At 51.9% G+C, this 17,742-nt stretch overlaps 4 protein-coding genes across 7 annotated transcripts; 2 read left to right on the forward strand and 2 right to left on the reverse strand.

Annotated features, from left to right (window-relative positions):
• Positions 1–1,909: 1,909 nt before the first annotated feature.
• On the reverse strand, positions 1,910–6,435 carry LOC122623087 (probable ATP-dependent RNA helicase DDX46). Its single transcript, XM_043802016.1, has 5 exons — positions 6,206–6,435; positions 5,857–6,141; positions 4,425–5,643; positions 3,275–4,275; positions 1,910–3,207 (listed from the first exon to the last, which is right to left on the reverse strand). The coding sequence occupies exons 1-5, from the start codon at positions 6,220–6,222 to the stop codon at positions 2,067–2,069; spliced, it is 3,663 nt and encodes a 1,220-aa protein (XP_043657951.1). The 5' UTR covers positions 6,223–6,435; the 3' UTR covers positions 1,910–2,066.
• Positions 6,436–6,534: 99 nt separating this feature from the next.
• On the forward strand, positions 6,535–8,186 carry LOC122625028 (p21-activated protein kinase-interacting protein 1-like). Its single transcript, XM_043804866.1, has 3 exons — positions 6,535–7,400; positions 7,459–7,535; positions 7,599–8,186. Exons 1-3 carry the CDS (start codon positions 6,648–6,650, stop codon positions 8,122–8,124), a joined length of 1,356 nt encoding a protein of 451 aa, XP_043660801.1. The 5' UTR covers positions 6,535–6,647; the 3' UTR covers positions 8,125–8,186.
• A 117-nt stretch (positions 8,187–8,303) lies between these two features.
• LOC122625025 (histone deacetylase 6) lies at positions 8,304–15,464 on the reverse strand. Of its 4 annotated transcripts, none has more exons than XM_043804860.1 (9): positions 14,628–15,464; positions 13,201–13,503; positions 13,008–13,138; positions 12,766–12,949; positions 11,964–12,235; positions 10,491–11,898; positions 9,776–10,408; positions 9,542–9,629; positions 8,304–9,054 (listed from the first exon to the last, which is right to left on the reverse strand). In XM_043804860.1, exons 1-9 carry the CDS (start codon positions 14,628–14,630, stop codon positions 8,669–8,671), a joined length of 3,408 nt encoding a protein of 1,135 aa, XP_043660795.1. In that variant the 5' UTR covers positions 14,631–15,464; the 3' UTR covers positions 8,304–8,668. The 4 variants fall into 4 exon arrangements, with proteins under 4 accessions (XP_043660795.1, XP_043660797.1, XP_043660796.1 ...); XM_043804862.1 differs by lacking the exon at positions 14,628–15,464 and adding an exon at positions 14,358–14,376; XM_043804861.1 differs by lacking the exon at positions 14,628–15,464 and adding an exon at positions 13,851–13,959.
• A 64-nt stretch (positions 15,465–15,528) lies between these two features.
• Positions 15,529–17,728, forward strand: LOC122625027. Its single transcript, XM_043804865.1, has 3 exons — positions 15,529–15,633; positions 15,708–17,211; positions 17,268–17,728. Exons 2-3 carry the CDS (start codon positions 15,810–15,812, stop codon positions 17,717–17,719), a joined length of 1,854 nt encoding a protein of 617 aa, XP_043660800.1. The 5' UTR covers positions 15,529–15,633; positions 15,708–15,809; the 3' UTR covers positions 17,720–17,728.
• The last annotated feature ends 14 nt before the right edge of the window (positions 17,729–17,742 follow it).

A 17,742-nucleotide genomic window follows, 5' to 3' on the forward strand; every position in this document is an offset into this window, starting at 1 on the left:
AAATTGAGCTAACTAAGCCATTTATTGGTATCCTTTTTAATCTCCTCTTTTCAGGAAAAAAAAACGAGCAAAAAGCGGTGAACAAATTGAAATGATAAATCAATTGAACACGGGCCTTCCCCTCCAAAACGAGAAACGAGAACCCCCAACTGCTACTGCCCAACAACAAGGATACACAGGACATTACACGCACACACTGACACACAACTAAACACACACACGCACAGACAGACACACAGACAGACACAGACAGACACAGACACAGAGACAGACACAGAGAGACACACAAAGACCAAAAGAATGCCAAGAAATTGCTTCAAGTGATCCGATAATAAGAATCTAAGCTTATAAATCTAAGGAAAAGGCAAAATGAATGTGGACGAGCTGGGGAAGAGGTAAAAACCATGGACAACAGCAGCAACATCAGCAACATGAGTTCCATGTTGCATGCAGCAAGCAGCAAGCAGCACTTGCAACCATCACTACACTGACAAACCCGCACACATGCCCCCTGCCCCCAAAAAACAGAAGCGCTATGCACTAGCCACTGTATATATGCTATATACATATAGGGAACTTTGATTCGATTGTAAATACCGCAGCTATATACGCAACACCCACACACACCCACTCACACACACACACACACACACACATCAACTGTAGCCAAAGGAAACCAGAAACAAAACGATTTTCAGCTAGCTTACAGTAGACATCCCATAAGTAATCCGTACACCCCAATCCCAGCTCCCAAATTCCTAATCCGTAGTCCCGATCCAAAGAAGAAAAAAACCTGGATTTCCCCCCGCCAAAGAAGAAAAGAAAAAGCAACACACACTCGCCCCAAAAAGCAAACAGCTAAGTAAAAAGCAGCTAAGCAAAGGCATAATTTAATTTTTTTTGTCTAATTATAAGTAAACTAATGCAAGAACGATATCATCAAGGAGATAAACAGAAACAGAAACAAAAGCAAAAAACCAACAAATGTTAGCAGCAACTGGAGATATTGCAACGAATTTAAAATGTTGCCAAACTAAACTTAACTAATGCAGAAGGGGAAACCTAAGATCACATATAAATATAAAAACAAAAGCAAAAAACAAACAACTCTATGACAACTATGAATTACATATAAATATATAGTATATATATAAAGAATTTTAAAAAAATTATATACTATACATAACTTTTTTTTGTTTTTTTTTTATTGTATAATTTAGCACATTTCATAGTTCTAACTAGACTTGTACATATAAAAACGAAGAAGTATAAAGGTATCGGATAAATATATATATATACATAAATATATATATATATATAGAGTGCGTGTGAGTGATTTTGAATGAGTAGCCATAAAAGAGAAAACCAAAAAAAAGAAAAGGAAAAACACGAAAAACCAAACTCAAGCGCGAAATTCAATAATAATTTTAAACGAAAGCTAAATAAAATAAAATAACAAATAGTTTTGTATCGAATGGGAATGGAACACTAAATCAAGAAAAGCCCAACATTTTGCCGACAAATTAGTGCATAAACAATGTAAACCAATTAAAGAACGTCAAATTTTTTTCATAAAACCAAAAACCAAAACAAAATGCGCATAATAATATTTATAAAAAATTATAATACATACCATTGATAACGGTACATGCCCAAGCTCATAACTACATTTAAATTTAATTTTAGTAGTTTCTAGACACAAGAAATACTGTAGCATGAAAATCAATTGATTGCAGCGCTCGAGTGCTGGCGGAGATATATAAGTAAATAATAAAAATGCAGCGAAGAGCAACAAAAAGTAAGAAAACCAATTTCGACTTCTAAATGGGTTGAAGGTTGACTTTGAAGGGGACTTTTGATTGGCAAACAGTACAGTACATCTCCGAATTAAACAATTAAACAAGGCGCGTGTAACCAATACATTTATTGGGTTAAATCAGTTTGGCCATTTGTACAGCCCCCAATTGGCCACAAACGACGCTGCTTATGCATATCTGATCTCGTCCCGAAGAACAGTAGAATATCTTATCATAGCGGGAGGCTTAGTGGGGCGTCCAGGTGGTGGTCTAGACCACCTTGTAGCGACCCTTGTTAAAGACGTGATGGGCAGAGCTGAGCTTGAGCAGCTCCTCCTTGATGAGCCGCGTGATCTCGCGCTTGGCCTTCTGCACGGCCAGTTCGCTGCAGCTCTCGATGGCCAGGTAGAGCTTCCGCTCGCCATCCGGCGGATTCTTGCCCTGCGGCACGTACGTGCCGCGCACGGTGAGACCCGCCTCCGAGTACTCGGATATCTGGGCGAGTGCCTCCTTGGACGTGACCTTCCAGCGCGCCTGCTGCGGGAAATCGTTGATCTCCAGCTCCTCCTCGTATTTGGTAAACGAGTTGGTTGTGCCGCCCATCAGCGGGCCCAGTCCCTCCTCATCTTCCTTGGGCTGGTAGTTCAGCTTGTTGTTCAGCTTGGCGGCCATCTGCTCGGCCACCGTGCGAGCGGTCAGCAGGGGTGCGGCGGCTCCCGTGACATGCGTTCCCTTGAGCAGGGGTTCCACAGTGACCACAGTGCCCTTGGTGTCCAGGTTCTTGCTGCTGTTGATCTTGGAGGCCAGTCGTTTGGCCAGCTCCAGTTTGTCAGAGCTCAGAGCACCGCCCACGGCCACACTTGGAACACCACCGGCTGCGGAAGCCGAGGCCGCCGCAATGGCAATATTGGCAGCAGCAGCAGCTGCCGCCGCTTGCGCCGCCGCCGAGGCCAGTGCCGGATTACCTCCAGAAACTGCCGCAGCAGCAGCGGCTGCAGCCGCAGCAGCCGCCGCCGCAGCCGTGGCCGCGGCCGAAGTATCTTTAACCGTGCGCTTGGCCGCAAAGATTTGCTCAATCTGCTGGTCGATGTCCTGCTCGATGTCCTCCTCATCATCGGAATCGGCCAGTCCCAGGGCCGCCTTCTGCAGCTTCTTGCTCTCCTTGACGGCATTGAACTCCTGCTCGTCGAACTTGAAGCCCTTGCCGCTGAAACCGCCGCCCGTGTGCACCGTCTTGCCCTCGGCCTCCTGGAGCGCCTTGTACTCCGTCCACAGCGTCTGCAGCTCGGCGGGGATCAGTGTGCCTGATAAGTCCAGGGCGCGGATAATGTCGCCGGCATAGCGCGATTGTTCCGGTGTGATGAACGTGTAGGCGCTACCCTTTTTGCCCGCTCGACCGGTGCGACCACATCTGGGAAAGAAAAAGGTAGACACATTATAGTGGCATAGCCCACGCAGTTTTGAATAAAAGAACTCACCTGTGAACATAGTCCTCGTAGTGATTAGGCACATCGTAGTTGACCACCAGTATGAGATCCTTAACATCCAGGCCACGCGCCGCCACCGAGGTAGCAATCAACAGGCGCACCTTGCCCGACTTGAAGTCGATGATGGTGGAGTCGCGATCGAACTGATCGATGCCGCCGTGCAGGCTCATGCAGGGATACGATGCCTTCATGAGGTCGCGCAGCAGGATGTCGGCGTTCTCCTGCTTGTCTACAAACACAATGATGCTGCCCGCCTCCTGGTAGATGCCCAGCAGTTCCAACAGCTTAAAGAACTTGGCATCGTCGTTGAGAATGACCACATTCTGTTCGACATCTTTGCACACCACCGAACGACCGCCGACGATCACCTCGATGGGCTTCTTGAGGATGCGTCTGGCCAGCGCCTCCATTTGCCGCGGAAACGTGGCGCTGAACATGACCGTCTGGCGATCCGGTCGCACATTGTCGATGATGCGCATCACCTGCGGCTCGAAGCCCATGTCGAACATGCGATCTGCCTCGTCCAAGACGACATAGGTGACGCGACGCAGGTTCGTCACACGTCCGGAATTCGCCGCCAGCATGTCGATCATGCGACCCGGCGTGCACACAATTATCTCGGCGCCGCGCTTCAGTTCGGCAATCTGCTCGGAGATCCCCGTGCCGCCGTAAACACAAACTGGCCGCAGGCCCAGCGACTTGCTAAACTTGCGGATGTCCTTGCCAATCTGCATGCAGAGTTCGCGCGTGGGCGCCATTATGATCGCGATAGCGCCGTCGCCATCCTCCAGGCTCGGCTGGTCCAGAATGTGCCTAAACATTGGTAAAATGAATGCCAACGTCTTGCCACTGCCAGTTTTAGCAATACCTATCAGATCCCGTCCGGACATGATGGCCGGTATGGCCTGGCACTGGATGGGCGTGGGCTTCTCGAAGCCCAGCCGTCGCAGCACGTCCATCTCTTTCTTGCTGACGCCGCACTGCGCCCAGGTCTGGGGAGGATTGCAGAAAGAGGATTATCATTTAGGGTAGACTTTGTGGCAAACGGGAAAACGGGAATAGCTATGCGACTGAACTAAGCACTTCGTGTAAACGCTCCACGCACAAAACACGCACACGATCTATATCTAGTGGAACTCACCTTGATGGGCTTTGGACAGCCTTTGCCCTTCACCTGGATGCCCTCAAGGTCGGAGCGGTACTTCTCCACATCGCCGGCGGTCATGCGACTCAGTTCCGGCACCTCGACGTAGAAATTCTTGCGGAAGGGCGCATACGTAACCGAGGAATGATCGATCTTGGCCAGCTCCTTGCGGTGCTTCATCGCCAAGTTAACGGCCGTGTCACGTATGTCCTCCAGTTCGTCCTCGCTGGAGTATTCCAAGCTGTCCATGTTTTGTTCTATCAGCTCGCCCTTCTTCAATGTGGTCGCCTTCTTTTTGGCCACTCCCGTGAGGATGACGACACCCTGCGCTTTGGTGGGTGGATTGACGAAATTGTTCACACGTCGCATCTCGTTGTTCACCTCCTGCATGTAGGCATCCAGTGGATCAATGTCGTCTTCAGGCTCGGCTTCGGGTTGCGGCTTCTCTTCCACTTCCGGTTCCGCTTTGGCATCCACTTGCGGCTGTTCCGGTGCCATCATGCTCTTCTCCTCTGCTGCGACGGTGGGCTCCTCAACGATCTCCATTTTGACTGCGACTGGTTCGGGTTCCTTTTTGATCTCCTTTTTGGTGTCCACCGGCGGTGGCTCCTTCTTGATCTCCCCCTCGGTTTTGGTGGCCAGGCCAATGCCCAACTTGCCAAATGATTTGCTAAAGGTGGGGCGCTTAACGGGCGAGAACTTCGACTCGACCACGTCATCGTCGAAGCGCTTGCGTATGCTGTGGAACTTGGAGGGCGGCGAGTCGGGTTCGGCGTCCTTCTTCCCGCTGTCCAGCGGCGGAGCGGGATTGCTGTCGTCCTCCTCGGACTCGTCCTCCAGACTCCATTTCTTTGCGGACTTGACCACCGCCGGCGCCACGACGGCCGCCTTGGTGTCCCGCTTGCGTTCCGCGCGCCAGCGTTCGATTCGCTCGCGCCGCTTGATCATCTCCTGCTCCAGACGGCGCTGCTGCTCCTCCTTGTCGATCTCCTCCACCTCCTCGTCGGAGGAGCTGGTCGAGGGCACTGGTATGATAAGCGGAGCTGCTGCGGTCGCTCGCCTGCCGTCCGATTCCTTTTCTCGCTGGCGATCACGCTCGCGATCCTTGTCCCGTTCCCGCTCCTTGTCCTTCTCGCGCTCCCGATCCTTCTCCCGTTGCCGATCGCGATCCCGATCACGGTCACGATCCTTGTCCAGGCGCCTGTAATGGGGCGAACTAAAAAGAGGTTGTCTTTAGCGGATGTATGTCCCATTTTGCCCTTTTTATATTCAAATACTCGAAAGAGACTTTTGGCTGAATTCTGGAAACTTTCTGCAGTTCGAAATGCAATTTGGATAATTGAAAAGGAAGTTCAGGAGGGTAAATCTGTTTGTTGGGGTGCTAGCATTTGAATCTTTTTGCAGTTTGTAGAGGGAATCGCATGCTTACTTGTCCTTCTCGTAATCCTTCGACCTGGAACGCTTCCTCCGCTTCTCGTCGCGTCTTCCACGATCGCTGATCATGTCCTTGCCGCGCTTCCGGTCATCACGCATGTTCCGGGAGCCAGCACCGCCTCCGCCGCCGCCGGCGCCACCGCCATTCCTGGACTTGCCCATGTCATAGTCGCGACTGCGACTGTCGTGCCGGTTGTCCCGCTCCCGATCCCTGTCGCGCTCTCGGTCCCGGTCGCGCTCCCTCTCCCGATCCCGGTCGCGCTCTCTGTCCCGATCGCGTCTTTGCGGGAGAATAAAGCGATTAGTTCACCTGTAATCAATCAATTTGATGGGCCAAAACTTACCCGGAACTTTTCGACATGGCGGTTTCTTTGGGTTACTGGTCGCCGGTTTGGCGCTGCCACGCCTCCAAATCACGGACGGTGCTGGATATGCGCAGTTCCCACTGCCTTTAGTTACCCAAACACGCCACGCAGCACAATGCAGTTGTTTTTATACAGTTATTAGCGAATTTTCATTAGCAACATTTCACAAAATACAACTTATTAAACGTTAGAGATCGCACAAGGGCCAATCAAAGTTATCGATTACAGGTACAGCTCTATTACGCTCTGTTACGGTGCACTCGTCACTGTTAAATAGCAGGGCTGCCCGCCTACATGCGAACCACTAGTTCGCTGCCAATCGGCGTTGCCACTCCGCTGGCACACGTGTTGAGCGCATAAACAAATTCTTGATTAGAATTCAGTCTAAGTCTCCGACAAACAATTACCAGAATTTGCTGCCATGCCGCCGGACATCGAGATCATAGTGGGCACCTACGAGGAGTACCTGCTGGGCTACCAGCTCATCGAATCGTCGGATGACGGCGATGCCGGAAAACTGCAGCTCAAACAGACTTTTGCGGACAGATCCCATGCAGGATCCATTAAATCGGTGGCCGTGCAGGGACCTTGGGTGGCCAGTGGCGGCAGCGATGACAGGATCTTCGTGTACGACATGCGCACGCGGAAACAGTGCCAGATCCTACTCTCCCACACCGGCACAGTGAACACACTGCAATTCTCGCCGGACCTGACGCACTTGCTCTCCGGGAGCACCGATGGCCATATGATCGCCACACGCGTTGGCAGCTGGACCAGGGAGGGCGATTGGAAGAAGGCCCATGCCGGCCAGGCCGTCACCCACATAAGTATCCATCCCAGCAGCAAGTTGGCCTTATCTTTGGGCGGCGACCAGGTGCTGAACACCTGGAATCTGGTCAAGGGCCGCGTCGCCTACAAGACCAATTTGAAGAGCAAGACGACGCTGGGTAGCCAACCGGACTGCCTGTCGTGGTCCACGCAGGGCGAACACTTCACACTGAGCGGTCCCTTGATCCTGGAGATCTGGGACATTAAGAGTGCGCATGTGATGCGTCGCATCAAGATGCCGGCGAAGCCCATTTGCGTCACATGGCTGGACGGGAACGAGTGCCTCACTGGCCTGGAGAACGGTAGCATTGCCTGGGTCTCCCTCAAGGACGAAGAAGATACTCCAGTGAGTTTGACACTTATCAGTCTGGTCTCCATGGTACTCAAATGCGTTTTCTTTGCAGCCCACCATCATTCCTGCACACGAGGCGAGGGTCAAGGTCATCGCCTATCTGAACGAAACACTGGCCTCCGTCTCCAGGTGAGTTACGCAATGGGAATTCAAAACACTATTGCATTTTGTATACATGTTTCTCTTTTCCAGCGCTGGTGAGATCAAAGTCTGGAAGATCGACAAGGAAACGCGCAAGCTGGAGGAGATTGCCAGCACCAGCATGGACTGCCGACCCACCGGCTTGGGCCTGCTGGATTTTAGCCAGTTCGGCAATGTCCGACCGGTGGAACAGCGCATCAAAGTGGAGAAGAAACCAAAGGCGAAATCGGAGCCTGACCAAAGTGCCAAGCCAGCGGGATCGCGGGGATTCGTGACCATCGAGTACGAGCAGGATGAGAAGCCGGAGGCCGAGAAGGAGGATGAGGAGGAGGAGGAGAAGGAGGCAGTAACCACTCCCAAGACGAAGCAAAAGAAGAAACAGGCAAAGAAGGCGCCGCAGGAACCCGAGGAATCCTCCGAAGAAAGCAACTCATCGGAGGAGGAGAGCGAGGACTTCTCCGACAGCGACAGTGACGGCTCCAGTGATGGCGGCCACCGGAAAAGGAAGCCAACGAAGCGCAAACAGCCACCCACGCCAGCGTCAAAACGAAAAGTGAAGCAGCAGAAAAAGAAGTAATCTTTACTAGCTTCAATTCTACTCTATGTTATGACTATCAATAAATGTTGAGTTAATCTAGAGATGTAGCGTTAAAAACATTGGAAGAACTGGCGAGTGAGCTGGGATTAGCTGGAATATGAATAACTCCATCGGAAACAATGAAGTTCGATCTCTTTCACAAAACTTCAAACACTTTGTATTCTAAAATATACTCGAAAAACACTCGAACTCTTTATTAGATCATTAGTTGATAACTTTAACAATTTGTATTTGTATAAATGGTAGGGAACCAGGTGCCAGGTGACAGTTGCCAGTATCACCAGTGGATGACCGGCTGTCAGCTCCAGCACGTTTCAGGTCAATTGGGATGCGGTATGCACTTTGCGGGCTGCAGGATGGGATGGGGTGCTCAGTGGGCCAGGAAGTAGTGCAATAGGTTAAGATAAATGCGCTCCAGCAGCGGCCAGAGGTGCTCGGCCAGGAACTGGATCAGGTGTCTGAGTGGCGGACAGAGCGCGCACAAGTAGTCCGTGAGGGCGCCCAGCACGCGGATGGCCAAGGGTCAGTTATTCCGCTCCAGTCGCAGGCAGAAGCTGCTCCCGGCGACGCCATCTCCCGAGTCCTCGTCTCGCCCATCGGGCCCCAGCGCATAGCAGCCATCGTCGCGCCGCGCACAGCCATGTGTCCAGGCCATCGGCTCCTGGAACTTGTCCACGTGCAGCGGATTGAGGTAGGCATACAGGCGGGGATGGTCCACGTACGCAGAGCACGCGTAGCACCACACGGACAGGTCGGCCGTGCTCATCGCCAGCGGATGCTGCGCCTCCACCGAGTGCTGCTCCATGTGGGCGCTCATGTAGCGACCGCAGGCCACCAGCCGACAGCTCAGGCACACCCAGTTCTCCCCCGTCGATCCGCAGACGCCGCACGCCGCTCCGCTGTCTAGTGCTGGTTGGGATGGGAAATCGTTGAGAATATGCGTTAGTTTCAGGACTGGGCAGTGAGTATCTCCAGAAGCAGTTTCCATGCAGGCGATATATTAAATGTTTTAAACTAAATTGAAAATAAATCACAAAGTCTCACAGGGGACTTTTGGAAACAGGAGATCCACAAAACGCAGCATTCAAAGCGAAGATACATTCTTTTTTGCAAGAATTTCAATTCAGTAAAGAGCCAAGCAAACACAAAATACTAAAGAAAGCGAAAGCAGCCGCCAAGCACAAAACGAATGCAAGCCATATGCACAAATGTACAGAAATCATAAAACAATTATAAATAATCTAGAAAAATAGCCAATTTTCAATATCAAGCAACATCAGCAAGCACAACGAGGAACATGGAGAGAATCAAACGTCCTTAAAATAGTCCAAGTTCTATTATCTTGGGCATTATTTCGAGGCACGTGTGGAATCTTCTCTGGACTGGAATGGCTTACATGGGGGCGCCTCCTCCGGACGCAGGAGCCTCAAGTGCGGACACGTCTTGAGCGGATACACGGCGAACATCTCATTCTGCTCGAGGGCCTGATACGCGAAGGGGTGAGTGCGGGGCAGAGATTGATTGAGGCCGCATGGGATTGCACGAAGATGGGGATTGAGATGGAAAAAGGCACGAAAAGAAGCGATTAGTGGCGAGCTAAGGGATAAACGCAGTGCTGTTGTCCTCGTACCTCCTTGTTCTCCGCCAAGTAATCGGTGAGCGTTTTTACCTTGACTTTGGGCTTGCTCCCACTGGGCCGCTCATCGCCGCAGTCGGGCTGATCGCCGCCGGGTCCGCCCGCCGCTCCCGAAGCATCGTCATTTGAGATATTCAAGTGTCGCAAGGAGGCGGTAAGAAAATCCTCGTTGTTGTTCTCGCCCACGACGGGATCGCACGGCAGCCGCCGTCCGACGAACTCCAGCGAGCGCCAGTGGTTGCGCTGCACCTGCAGGCACTGCTGCAAGGATTCCACGCAGCTCTGGTAGGCCACCGTTGGTGGCTTCTGCAGCGCAGCGGCTCCCAGCTGGGGCGTCGGCACGGGATCGCCCAGCAGCGTCTTGGTGCACATCGTCATCGCGTACGAAATGGAGTTCACATTGTAGCCGCCCTCCAGGCAGACGATTATCCGACCGCTGGCCAAAGCCGACAGCCAGTGGGTGAGCATGCCGTAACCCTCGGGCGTCACCTTGCATCCGCCCAGGGGATCGCCGATGGCAGCATCGAATCCGGCGGATACCAACACCAGCTGGGGATTGAACTCGTACGCAATGGGCATGATCAGCTGCTGGAAGGCCAGTGCGTACTCCAGGTCACCCATGCCCTTCTGCAAAGTGAATGGAATGAGTTGGAAGAGAGTGTGTGTTCGTAAGTGTGCATATCAATCCAAAATCCAAATCCAAACCCACCTTGTTCCAGGGTATGTTCACATTGAAGCCCCTGCCGGCACCCTTGCCCACCACATCGAAGTTGCCATCGGGTCCCTTGGGGAAGAAGGCGCCGTGCTCGTAGCGATGCAGGCTGATGTAGAGCACCTTGGGATTGGACTCGAAGATGTGCTGCGTCCCATTGCCGTGATGGACGTCCCAGTCTACGATGAGCACGCGCTCCAGACCGAAATCCCGAATGGCATACTGCGCCGCAATGGCCACATTGTTGAAGATGCAGAATCCGTGCGGCTGATCCTGCTCGGCATGATGGCCTGGCGGACGGACGTTGCAGATGCCGCTGCGGGACTCGCCACGCAGCACACTGTCCACCGCCTGCAGCACGGATCCGGCGGCCAAGGTGGCGCAATCGAAGGTGCGCGGATGCAGGTACACCGAGTTGTAGATCGCGGCAGCGTCATACAGATCCTGCGGCTCACGGCCCAGCAATCGACGCACAGTATTCACATGGGCACGTGTGTGGGCCAGGCACACCTCGTCCGTGGTGGCCGCTCTGGCGGACAGTAGCTTCATCCGCGGCAGCAGAGCGTACTCTCCATGCATCTTGTGGATGTGCTCGATACGCGACGGCTGCTCCGGATGCCCCGTATCGTTCAGATTGCAGTGCAGCAGCATCTGGGGATCGTAGGCATAGCACACCCTCACTGACGGCACCGATAGCTTCGTCTCCGTGCGCAGCACCTGCAGACGAGCAGCACTGCTGGCCAGCTTTTCCGGTGGCAGCGGAATGGCCGTATCGCGCGTTGGGTAACGATCCACCGGCGGTGGTCCGCCAATCCAATGGCGCAGCACCTTGTGCAGATCCTGTTCCTTGTCCCGGTCCTGCAACTCGGCGCAATCGTAGGTCTGCTGGAGCTGCAGACACCGCCAGTGGGGTCGGTGCACGGCAATGCAGCTGAGCAGGGCCTGGGCGAGTTCCGCACGCGGCAGAGGCACTGTCTCCACCAGCGGCGGGCAGGGATCACCGAGAAGGGAGCGCAGGGTCAGGGCCGCACCCTCGGCCAGCGAGTCCAGGCAGTAGCCGCCCTCAAGAACGACGGCCACCCGGGCATCGGCCAGTCGCAGCAGCGGATTCAACAGGTGCGGATAGCAGGCCGGTGTCACCTCCATCTCGCCCTCCGGACAGCCCAGCGCCGCATCATAGCCAGCCGACACGATGATCAGCTCCGGCTGGAACTCCAGGGCCACCGGCAGCAGCAGCTGCTGGAAAATGGCCAGGTAATCGCCATTGGTCATCCCCGTCGCGTTCAGCGGCACATTGAAGTTGTAGCCCGTGCCCGCTCCCGATCCAATCGCATGGTAGTCCGACTCGTGCAGATGCGGCCAGAAGCTGCCGTGCTCGAAACGATGGATGGAGAAGTAAACCACCCTGAAAACACACGAAAGTGAATGATTTGACGCATTAGAATATTTAACAGAAATTGGCGAATTTACCTGGGATCGTTGTAGAAGAACCGCTGGGTCCCCTGCCCATGATGCACATCGTAGTCGATGATCAGGATGCGCTGCAGCTTGTGGACGTCGAGGGCGTGCTGGGCGGCCAGTGCCACGTTGTTGAAGAAGCAGTAGCCATTAAACTCGGCCTTCATGGCATGGTGGCCCGGGGGCCGGATGATGGCCATGCCATTGTGCGCCTTTCCGGCGATCAGATGGTCCACCAGCTCGATGGTGGAGCCACTGGCCAGCAGGGAAAGCTCGAAGGTGGACTGCGAGGGGGGAGGCGGATAAGGTTATCAGTGCTCTATATATAACAAACTCGGGGCTAGTAAAACACCGTGAATCTTATCTAGAACGAATAGTGTAAGTACGAGCTCAATCAAACGAATTTACAGTGCGCGTCAGATTGCCAGAGGATTCAGCTAATGAAATATAAAGTAATAACCACGTTGGGCAGTGGTAAATCAGAATAATTAATAACCAAAGTGGGAACAATTCTCTTAACAAGAATATATCAGAATTACAATCAGGGAATATATGAATTTTAAGTTAGGAGGCAACGTCATTAGCATTAATTTATAGAAATCTCTCAACCATTTACATCTATGCACCGCACTGTTCTAGTGCAATGGTCCGCATCTAATCTAATCTGCTCCAATTTGCATTTATCAAGCCGGTAAACTGAAAACAACGCAATCTTCGCAAGCAATCAAGCGCAAATACAATAAAATAAGCTAATTGGGTGCCTGGCTCTTGGATGCACTGTTCCCATAAGATCCCATCCGAAGCGATTGCTCACCGGATGAATGTAAATTGAATCGTAGCGGGAGCTTAGCTCCTCCATGCGCTCGTCATCGCGAATCCCGGAGGTCTCCTTCAGCCGCTCGAAGTGCTCCTCCGTGTGCAGGCGCAGAATCTCATTCTTGGTGGCCGATCTCGAGGGCAACTCCAGGCAGCGCTCCGTCAGATTAAGTTCGCGGCAGCTGGATAAGATAGTAATCACTATTGGCATAATTCGTTGTATATTGCTTAAGTACTCACCGTTCCAGGACGCGTGTGAAGCGCTCGGGACACTCGTAGTGCTCCTTGTCCCACAGGCAGCAGTGCTGGCTCATGGACTCGTCGTAGATCAGGGCAGTGGGTTTCCGCACCAGACCCTTGCAGTTGACAGCCTAAAAAGATCAGTTGGTTAGGTTTGCACGAGGATAGAGGATAGCAACCAGATAGCACTCACATTCTGGAATATATCCGTGACGCACTCCTGCGCACCGGAGCCCTGATTCTTGAGCATGTTGTTCCGTGCTCGACGTTTCGCCTCCAAGAGCGCTGCGTTCGGTTTGTTCGTCTTTCTCGCATCGGCGGCATTAAATCCGCCGCTGATACTGCCGCTGCTGCCGCCGCCGCTGGCAGAGCCACCGCTGATCACACCCGCCGCCGTCGCCGCCGCCCCTGCCGTGCCCGTCTTCGATTTACTGGCCATTGCCCGCGTCTGAATCTTCGCCTGCTGCGCGCTCCGTCGCGTGACTATGGGCGGGCTCTGGGAAAACGAATTTGAATCTTTAGTAACCAGCTTCAGTTGGGTAGAGAGATATGCCCGGTTGGTGTCCAATATCCGCGCAGTTTCTAGCGGGGATTCATGCATAGATGGAAGCGAATTTGAATGCCCACTCGAGTGAGACAAGTGCTCGGGCATTCAGTTCCAGTTCCCTAACGCTTTTCAAGCAATGCTATTCATGGTATAGAATGCTATAAAAGATTCGGCGAATATTACTACGTGAAAACTATACACATAAACCCATAAAGTCCGGGCCTCTTTCTATCGGAGATTACGAGTGACACACTTTTTGGGCTCTAGATTGCAACTAATTTTGGTACAGTTCTCACCAAATAACGCGCACAGGATGTTTTCACAAAAATTCGATTTTATCTTAACAGAATATGTAGCAAACGTTTTTAAAATATGTTTGCCATAAATTACATTTAAATCAAGGATTACTATAACTTATATTGAATTTTTTATTTCCAGCTCAAGTTCTGTTACATTTTCGGCTCACTCCTTGGAAATATTTTTAGAATTTCGAAAACAGGATTTTTTTTTATAGTACGGCCAGGCATTTTATCAAGCTTTTGGAAGAGTTTAAGTTATAGAGATTACATTATGTTCTAGAATCGAAATTAAAAATCTCAAATCTGGCCTTTGAAAAATGTTTATTCTCAAGAACCCATTAGTTTCACTTGTGGAATTAACACTTTTCAGATAATAAATTGTAAATATTTTTATTTTTTTTTTCACTGTTTCTTATGCGGCGACGCCATGGATGTTTCACTGTATTGTAAATAACTACACAAAATATTTTTAGCTTTAGCTGTATTTGGCCACATGTAAACAACCTTCAAGGACTCTGGAAGTGTATATTCTGAGGGTTCTTTAGGAGGAGGCTTCACTGCGCTTCCAATGGGCAAGCCGCCAACTGTTTACCACGAAGTTTGGACTGGAACTGCGGCCATGGAGGAGCTCGAAACCTGGCCAAGAGCAAGCCAAGCTTGCACTGTGCGCGTGTGTGTGTGTGTGAGTGGTGTGTGGGTGTTGTTGTTCGGTTGCCACTGCCGCTTTTGGCCAAAACAACTCGAAAAAGGCGGCAATAATCCGCCAGCACTCACCATGTTTGTGGGAAAACGGGAACTCCGCGAACGTCAAGTGGGATTCCGAGTTGGTAAGCAAAACCAAATCAAACCAAACCGATCCGATCCGAAGCAAGCCAAATCCGTATCCGAATCCGAGTCCAAATCCGAATATCCGGCACTGGAAGTGGAGCAACTGGAAGCACGGGGGAGCGGGACGGAGTGATTCACAGCTGCTTGTTGTTGTTGTTCTCGCTCTTTAATATCGCATTTACAGTATTTATTGGCTGCTCCTCTTCTGCTCCTTGACTCCCGTTACTTATCGATTCCTTGCAGCACACTTTTCTGTTATAAATTAGCCGTCTTTTTTTTGTGTACTATAAATTATGCCTACTCTATTTGTATCTCGCTCTAACCGCCGTTCCGAATGTTTGTGTGTGTTTGCGCTTCAATTGCTCTGCATTTGTAATGTTGCCTTTTATCGTTGTTTTTCTTGCTTCCTACGTGAGTTTGTTGCTTGCAAACACCTAATACTTAAAACACTGTGCAACAAAATTAAACTTTAGCAGGCGGTTTTATTTTGATTTTCGGTAACGTTGCAGCTGCATTCGTGATTTTAGCGCAGCCAAACTTGCAGCAACAGTAGCAGATACATAGACACTGCAGCGCGCACACACACAAGCACACGCGGAAAATCAGAACCTGAACCAGAAATCGCACACAAACGCACGAGGATGGGGGGCGCGAGGCGCGGGGCACGGGGCGGAGGAGCACTGTGGGGGGCGGCGAGGCGGAGCAGAAGAGACAGTGAGAGCGAGAGACAGAGTAAGAGAGACGGGAAATGCTGGAGCGCGGGCGTAGCGGAATGCAATGTTTGTGTTACGTCTTCTTCTTGCCACTTACAACGATCAGCTGTTCCACCGATTGACACAACTTGTTGAATAATCGGTGGTTGTCGTCGGCCAACGGTATCAGCTTATCGATATAAGTTTACTGCAAAATATTGTTTGTTTATTAGAGAAAGGGAAGCACACTGCCTACTTAGGTAATAGGGATTGTGATACGTTACACGTTTTTTACATCTATAATATAAATATTTGTTTTTCCATTTTGAAACAGCTCTATTTAACACACCGATAACAACTACTTTAATTCAAAAGCTATCGATTCGAAGGGCTTTCGATTCGAAGGCGCCATACTCATATTGTGCCTTCCGCATCCATGCTGCCGTTTGTCCAGGAGAATGTGCCGGAAATGCTGCTCCATCCGGCCCGGTTGGCCTTCTGCGCCAATCTTCCCGCCGTGGGCCGGCCGCGGGATGACCCCACCACTTTGGTTCTGGCGAGGAACCTAAAGTTCTACGAATTCCGGCGCAAGGATCTGGTGCACTACATTGATTTGAAGGGCACGAAACTTCAGCATATAGCCAGCCAGCTGGAGGGCTACGACGGACCGGTGTGTCCCTTTCTGCCCAATCGGGAACCCACCGATGGGAAGTTGGACTGGAGCATGCTGGATCCGCCTGAGGATTTGCCACTGAAATTCGGCAAGTTTGTGTGGCAGCGGGAGGGGATTTACGTGCTGATTCAGTGCTGGAAGCACCTCATCGTCCTTCGAAGGCCCAAGGACCACGGGGCCAACTTCGAGCTGGTGGCGGATCACAGGGATGTGGTTGAGTACCAGATGGTCGAAGGTCCCATTCCCTACCAGGCCGTTGTGGAACTGGTGTTCGGTAATGGCAAGCGACAGCGTTGCGATTTCCAGGAGGATTTCTTGGATGAGGAGCCAAGCACCTCCAAAAACGCCGGCTTGCCCACGCAGGATTTCGAGAGCCTAGTGCAGGAGGTGAACCGCCTTCAAGCCGAGCTGAACAGCCTGCGAATCCAAAACCAGAAGGACTTTGCCCACGCCCAGGACCTGCTATACTTCGGCTCGCCGGGCCAGCGCTCGCTGCTCCTTGAGGAGAAGCAGCCGCTCCGACGACTCGGCGATGTATGGACTCGGATCTGCGGCGATTATTTAGTTTGTGGCACTCTGCTCGTCAACATGACCGGCACCAATCGCCTCACCATAGTCAAGGAGCTGTATCCCATTGTTGCAATAGAACCACACACCGACTTTAGCGTGGAGCACCGCCTGTACGAGCTGCCACTGCAGGCAGATGGCAAACCACCCGAGGACTACGACCAGCTGGCGCAGTTTTGGGCCTGCCAGGACCAGCATAGCAGGCGGCTCAAATGGCGACCGGCGGAGAAGGAAAGACTACTACCGCCGGAACGATCTGCCGCGATGGTGGTGCGCCTGCGTCTGGTCGATCTCCTCGAGGCGGAGGAACTCATATTGATGGCGATGTACGAGATTGGCGAGGAGGCATCCCCTAGACAAATCCACCTCATTACCTTCGATGTAAAGAAACTGTTGGCCAAAACGGAGTCGTTGATACCCACTTTTTCCCCCGCCACGCTGCATCAAGACTTTTTGGCCGTGATTATGACGCACACGGCACGTTGCTCCTTGAAATTGGAGTTCCAATCGGCTCAGGATTGCACGGCATTTGAGCAGCTTCTGGTCTCCAAGCTGAAGTTCGAGCTGATACAAGTCCAGGAGGCAGAAAAGGAGCCGAGTGAGTAGTTATGTCAAGAGCTCTTGTAATCCCCTTTAACTTGTAATCCGTCTTAGCTTCCGACTTGCTGGACGACAGTGCTCCTGGCTCAGCATTTCAGTCCTCCACTACCGCCGCCGATCCTGTCCAGCGTATTTTCTACAATCGCCACCCGCAGTCGCAGTGGTGTGACACCTTGCTCCTTCGTGATGATCCCGGAAAGCATTGGCATGTGTACGCCAAAACGGACGATCGGTTGCGTCTGTTCCAGCATCGCCTAACGAGCGATCTCCTCCAGCTGCACTGCAATCTCAATGTGCTAGAGTTCGCTGAGCACATCCTGTCGCCTGCCGACTTGGAGATGGAGTTGCTGAACAGCCTGTATGAGGAGTTGGACGCCAGGAAGGTTTTAAGTCAGCCGGCAACCAGTGTGGAGCAGCGCCGGGAGCAGCTGACGCAACTTCACAAGGCAGAAATGGCCAGCGATGTGTTAGCTTCTATGATAGTTACCGATGATGATCCACAATAGGGCGGTAATGCCTTTTTTCATCT

Source organism: Drosophila teissieri, chromosome X, assembly GCF_016746235.2.
Source record: "Drosophila teissieri strain GT53w chromosome X, Prin_Dtei_1.1, whole genome shotgun sequence".
NCBI lineage: Eukaryota > Metazoa > Arthropoda > Insecta > Diptera > Drosophilidae > Drosophila > Drosophila teissieri.